Source organism: Cynoglossus semilaevis, chromosome 19, assembly GCF_000523025.1.
Source record: "Cynoglossus semilaevis isolate Cse_v1.0 chromosome 19, Cse_v1.0, whole genome shotgun sequence".
NCBI classification, from domain to species: domain Eukaryota; kingdom Metazoa; phylum Chordata; class Actinopteri; order Pleuronectiformes; family Cynoglossidae; genus Cynoglossus; species Cynoglossus semilaevis.
This window is the reverse complement of record NC_024325.1, coordinates 10,511,200-10,517,108: the sequence shown is the minus strand read 5'-3', so window position 1 is coordinate 10,517,108 and position 5,909 is coordinate 10,511,200. Positions and strand designations below refer to the sequence as shown.

Here is a 5,909-nt window from a genome sequence, read left to right as displayed (position 1 = left end):
TTTGTAGGACAGTGATCACTAGTGCTGCAGCAGCTCTTCTCCTCATCCCATAATCCAGCAAAGGTAACCACATGTTTTAATCTTTACTAGAAATTAGATTAGAAAATACCCAAAGAAAGTGATTTGTCATATAATTACATTTATTGATACTGATTTTGTTAAAAAACTATTTTATTACATGTATACTTGACATAAAATACACATTATTTGAGCGAATACACGATTGTGTTCCTTTTAATAAAAAGAAGCTGTGAGTGCAAATCATGTAGATCAGGGGTCCCCAACCTATTTTGGGGACCAGTGCCGGTCTGTCAGTGAGAAAATGTACTTAAATTTTACTTCATTCAAAAAGAATCCAGTCATATCCCTTTACTTTGGCAATGTTTCAAAACAATAGGCAATTCAGACTCCGATCCTAACGGAATAAAGTCTAGGATATGTTTTATTTAGAAAATGATCCTTCAACGATGGTGCGGAATTACCAGTCAGCACAGCAGTCACGGCTGGTACCAGCCCACCAGTCCCTGGTGCAGTAAAGGTTGGGGACCGCTGATGTAGGTAGCTTAGGTAGCTCAAAACAACCGAATAAAAGAAAAGCTAAAATGATTCGACTTAATTATATCCAGTGCTGCTGAACATTCCAACTGAGCTCACATAGTAGTATTTGGACCACTTCCCCAGTCTGCAGGACAAAGTCTGGTCCTTCACTTGAGCCTGATCTTATCCACAGCATGGTGTCTATGACCTGGTTGCTCTTGAAGGAAATCAGATTCAGACGACATGAAAAAAAATAGCAGAGGCTCTCAATTCGTCCCCAGCTGATTCATGTGAGTTTCACCTGGAATGAGCAGAGATGAATGTGCTGTTAAGACAACAGAAGACTGCAGATGTGCTAACAAATGCTAACAAGAACAAGGAAGACCATCCAGGAATTACCTTGAAGCTTCTTTTGCTGAAACCAAACCAGTATGGGAAATCAAAGAGGGCGTCTGAGTGGTATTTCAGTGTGAAGGCGGCATCTCTCCAGACAGGCTCAGCTTTTATCAGTTTATCAGTGCAGACGTGGCTGTTTGTTGTTGCCCAGCTCTGCAGAGCTTCAGTCAAGTCAATCTGATGTAAATGGAAAAAAAAAAAATTTTCAACATGTCAGAAGCTGGAACAACTATAAAATGAAATAAAACACAAATAAATGAGATAATACAGTAAAAATGCAAATTAGTAAAGAATGTGTTTAAAGGAAAACTGAGCTACTGCTGAACATGTTCATTTCCTTGTTATTGGACCATTGTCTGTGTACTGCTCAAAAACTAGTTTTTAACTTTATTTAACCTTTTGTTTTTATCTTGTAAGATTTATTGTGATTAGTCCTGGTTTTTTTGGGGGGACAAAGGGGAATATGGGGGTCCAGGTTCAGTGCACAGAGTTTTAAATGGAACTTTTGACACATTCAACAGGCTGTGATCAATACTGAGATACAGTGAGTCTAAGTTAAATTTGGGGTTATGCTTATACACTTGTTCAGTAAAAATATGCCTATTTCTCTGGATATTGGTTTCTGTTAACCATGATTATCTACAACCCGACTAATCCACGGCTCAAAAAACGTCAACCGTTTGACAGCCATTTATATATATATAAAGCTAGCATGTTAAGAAATGCTGTGACGAAAACAGTTTTCTTTCTCTTGGTGGTGCAGATGTCTTTAACTGTGTTAATGGAAGAATTTTCACCACATCACAGCATAAACACTAGTCATTAATAACCCCACGCACTTGGCACATCTGGAGCGTGTCTGTAGAGCAGTGTTGCTACATTAAGTGTTCCGAGCAGAGAAGTAATCCCAATGGAATTCTCCAGACCATTTCATTCCTGTGTCCGTGTGCAGCAGTAATGTTCTTACTTCTACAGTGTAGCTCTCCCCAGCTACAGAGGAGATGGTCCAGTCCAGGCCTCGTGCCATCTGCCACTTGATTAAAGGATCGCTGCCGTTGATGCAGACCACGTACTGATTCACCACTGGGACAACACAAACACAGGACAAAGTTCTGACAAGAAGGAAAGAGTTTACAGGGGAAAACTGTGGTACTGTGGAATTTCTGTGCTGCACGTTTCGTCTCCAGACCCCACCCATGGCAAACGTCCTACAATCTGGAGCGGGTTATGACTATTAACCCTGACTCACCACATGTGTCTAAAAACTTTTGCTGACTGCTGTAGAACTATTTAACAATAAAAAGAAAAACAGACGGCTCAAGTTACCTTCAAACTCATCTTTCGCCCTGTTGTTGTTGGTGTCGCAGTTATATTTGCAGGCAGAGGTCAGCAGATAGATCCTCTTGGACAGCAGACTTTTTCTCAAGCTGGTGTACTCCCATAAATTATGCATCCTAACTGTCCTGTGGGAGTGGAAACAAATTTGTCATTGTCATTCTTATTAATGCATACTGATTCTGTATTTGAAGATAAAGGTTCAGATTATAACTGATCCCTACTGAAACCTAAAACTATACTAAATGACCTAATATATAAATGCAATGTGCATATATACAATTTAGATGTAATGGAAAAACAAGTATTACTTCATTTAAGTGTATACATATTGTATGCAAGCAGTTGGAATACAGAATTATGGACATATTTTAGCCATTTAGCCACTCACCTGCCCAGGGAGTTTTGGAAAACTATTTTGCCTCTACAGAAGGAGTCAGAGTCATCGATTAGGATGAGATTTATCTCCGGGTCACTGTGGACTCGGTACCCGCATGAGTCGCCTTCCAGAGGTTCCACTAAGAACCCAGGTGGAGGATCTCTGAGGAACTCCTGGAGCTCCGTCACCTTCACCCTGCTGCAGGACGCCTTGTTTGGCGACATGCTGTCAAATCGTTTTCTCAGCAGTGGAACTCTCAGCCTCTGTTGTTACAGTCTCTTGCGACAGCGTCCGGTCGGCTGCTATAAGTATCACCCGCGTCAAGTGTGACGTGTTTCACAGGCTTTTACTTCCGGTGTTTTTGAAAACAAAAGCATCTCACTGCAAAACAACAAAAAACAAGCAACTGGTCTTTTTAAAATCAATTAACTTAATACACATTATTATTACTAGGAAATTTCGCTATACTGTATACTGTATATGTATATATATGTGTGTGTATATGTGTGTATATATAAATATAAATATATATATATACATATAATCAGAGAGACAGTTGTACTGTCAATACTATACAATGCTTACTGATTGTTACCCCAGTGCCAAATATTTTGCATCTGTACTTTGTGCTATTCATCTTTGGCATATAGAATATGACTGCCCCACCATCACCAAACCATAGACATAGACTCAAAATGTGTTGTTTTTGAGTCATTCTGATTTTGGGGTCTGGAAAACTGGACAGCCACATATACAGCTTTGACAGACACCTTAGAAATTATTTATTTAAGTATAAACCATTTGCTGTGTTCAATAGAGCTGTAATTTGAATGGATTGTGATAAACGTGCTAATAATAATATTCTTTAACAGTCAGAAATTTTAAATAAATAGTGATATTTGTGTTTAATCTGTAACTGCAGATTGAGTGGCTTTATGGGAAAACCTGTGTGGCTGTTGTGCTTGGAAATGTCTGTAAAAAGATTGTAATGTATAATGAGTCACTTTTTTTGGTATGTTTATTCTTGTCAATTTATCAGATCACAATCCAGTGCCTTTGTTGAACAAAATATGAGGTCATACGTGTTTATGATAAATGACATTATATGTAGCAATACACACTCCCACCACTATTGTCTGTCAGACCTAGTCATCTGTCACATTAACAGTGTTTGTACAATTTCCCGCTAAGTACTTGATCCTTGTTTGCTTAAATACTTATGTACTACTTTGCCAACATGGGCCAGGTTTCTGTTCATTATTTCCTGCTTCACAGTTGACATTATTTGCGCAAAAGAAATGTGATAATTTACAACTGTGATTTCAACAGAACAGCCTGACAAACTTCCGTTGCCCGGAGGTCGTACGTTTAAAGTTTGTGGTCAGGAAAATGTTGACTCATTTGTTCTGTACATTTCCACTCTCAGGCTTTGAACAGAAATCTGTAGTTAGTTTGGTAGTTAGTTTTTATAAATTATTTCTTTCTTTTAAAACCGTTCATATTGTTTGTGTGTTTGAATGGGCACTGAGGACATGGTGTAGAAAATATCAGATAATAGTAAGCCACTAAAGTTCGACATTAATAATTTAGTAATTAAAACAAATTTCACCAATAGAAAATCAAATGAATAGAAACATACTGTGCCAACAAACAACTAAAAACTTGCCCAGGAAGCTTCTCAATGATAATTAGGAACATAATTCTTTCTTTATTTGAAAGATTTCTAACAGTCAATTAGAATGCCGCCTTCATTGGAATGAATAATAGCCGCTAGAGGTCGCTGCAGCTCCATACTAACCGCAGGCAGCAAACAAAGCAGTGAATCTGCTCCTACACATATGGCGTACGTTACTGTCTCGGTCTTCTTCAAATAACTGTCATTTGCATAAACGCCGGCGGCCGCGTGAGTCATGTCACACCGTGATGTGATTAAGGGATTCAAACTGTTCACCGTGCTCCTACTCTGCCTCGGTAAGTGGCTAAAGGCCCAAGTAAATCTCCACAACGACCGTTAGCTCGTCTCCTCCTTCTAAATCAGCTAGGCTAGAAGAGACAGGAAGTTGCTCTGAATTGGCCTTCAAAACAAAACAATAGTGTTTTTAACGTTTAATTAATACCCGTAATACAAAGTAAAAAGACTCACAATAGCGATAGCAATAATAATTAATAACAATAAAAAGGGTACTTTACAATATTATATAGTTTTCTTAGTCACAATAGCGATAGCAATAATAATTAAACAATAATTTATAACAATAAAAAGGGTACTTTACACTTTTAACAATGAATGATGTGTAAATGCCACATTACAATTGATGCACAATGTTAGACATATTACATTTTTAATGGCTCTTGTGTTGCTCCCTGTCTTCAGGTTCTCCAGTTGATGGAGAACGTAGAACAGAACACACACACTTGGGTAAAACATTATTTGCGGTTATATTTTGTGGTTAATTTATGTTTAAGATGATTAGTTGTGTGTTTGTTGGTCCTTATAATTTTTCTTTTCTGATTATTATTCTCAGGATTGGATGAAGTGGTGATCGTTGTCCAGAGTCAGAGAAACTCTTACCACGCACGTCGAGCCACTCAGAGGAAGGAAGAGATTCTACAGCAGGCAGCGGGGCTCGGACAGGTAACACTAATGGGCAGGGCTCTGTCCTCCATTATTTAGCATCTATTTTTAAACAGTGAGTTAAAGTGTATCTTAGAGTGTATAAAATAAACAGATTAGTCAATTTTGTAATGGAAATTTGGTTGATTATTGCTTCAAAATAATGATATTACAATATTCTGAAAACACACTGCTGCTAAGAGATGAAATATTGTACAAGATGTTTAAAAAATAATGATAATAGAAAATTAAAATCCAGGCCAAAAATGGCTACATTTGGTTGATGAATATATATATAGGAAGAAATTAACCAAAATGAAGCTGACTTCAGTGAGAGACTGTGCCCCTTTAATGTACTTTTTAACGATACATGTATTGCATACCACTTGCTTTCAAATAATATCCTTACTTTTTCTAACTTTGGAAGCTTATTTCTAAACACAGTCTCATTCCTGCCTTGCTGCATCGACAGTTTTTCTTTTATTGCTGGGATTCTCTAATGAGCTGAGATCCTGTTTTCATCCCGGTGCTTTGCTTGACTATAGGCTGAGCTCTTTATTTATTTACTTCTTCCATTTTAGATTCAACAGTCTCCAGGGATGCTCTGCAGCAATAATTTAAAATCCACCGAGTCTTTGAATGTGCCTC

At 37.8% G+C, this 5,909-nt stretch overlaps 2 protein-coding genes across 6 annotated transcripts in view; one reads left to right on the top strand and one right to left on the bottom strand.

Annotated features, from left to right (window-relative positions):
* Positions 1-122: 122 nt before the first annotated feature.
* On the bottom strand, positions 123-2,974 carry medag (mesenteric estrogen dependent adipogenesis). 2 transcript variants are annotated; one of them, XM_025065511.1, is made up of 6 exons: positions 2,660-2,974; positions 2,260-2,396; positions 1,901-2,016; positions 937-1,110; positions 811-838; positions 123-780 (listed from the first exon to the last, which is right to left on the bottom strand). In XM_025065511.1, exons 1-5 carry the CDS (start codon positions 2,869-2,871, stop codon positions 824-826), a joined length of 654 nt encoding a protein of 217 aa, XP_024921279.1. In that variant the 5' UTR covers positions 2,872-2,974; the 3' UTR covers positions 123-780; positions 811-823. The 2 variants fall into 2 exon arrangements, with proteins under 2 accessions (XP_024921279.1, XP_008331113.1); XM_008332891.3 differs by having other exon boundaries at positions 123-838; positions 2,660-2,973.
* A 1,423-nt stretch (positions 2,975-4,397) lies between these two features.
* Positions 4,398-5,909, top strand: part of b3glctb (beta 3-glucosyltransferase b) — a 29,329-nt gene continuing 27,817 nt past the window's right edge. For 2 of the 4 annotated variants that reach the window (XR_003052852.1, XR_523248.3), the window contains exons 1-3: positions 4,400-4,618; positions 5,022-5,066; positions 5,173-5,282. Coding sequence is in view for 1 of the 4 variants with exons in the window: in XM_008332890.3 (XP_008331112.1) it covers positions 4,558-4,618; positions 5,022-5,066; positions 5,173-5,282 (216 nt within the window). In the remaining 3 variants the exon portion in view is untranslated. Of the gene's footprint in view, positions 4,619-5,021; positions 5,067-5,172; positions 5,283-5,909 lie in introns of all 4 variants that reach the window. The other 2 variants (XM_008332890.3, XR_003052853.1) reach the window with 2 other exon arrangements.

Excerpts from the sequence above, each read along its gene's own strand:
- medag (XM_025065511.1), bottom strand. The coding sequence starts at position 2,871 with ATGTCGCCAAACAAGGCGTCCTGCAGCAGGGTGAAGGTGACGGAGCTC. Across the intron at positions 2,397-2,659 it reads TTCCAAAACTCCCTGGGCAG|GACAGTTAGGATGCATAATT; the intron begins GTGAGTGGCTAA and ends CCACTCCCACAG. Across the intron at positions 2,017-2,259 it reads GGCGAAAGATGAGTTTGAAG|TGGTGAATCAGTACGTGGTC; the intron begins GTAACTTGAGCC and ends GTGTTGTCCCAG.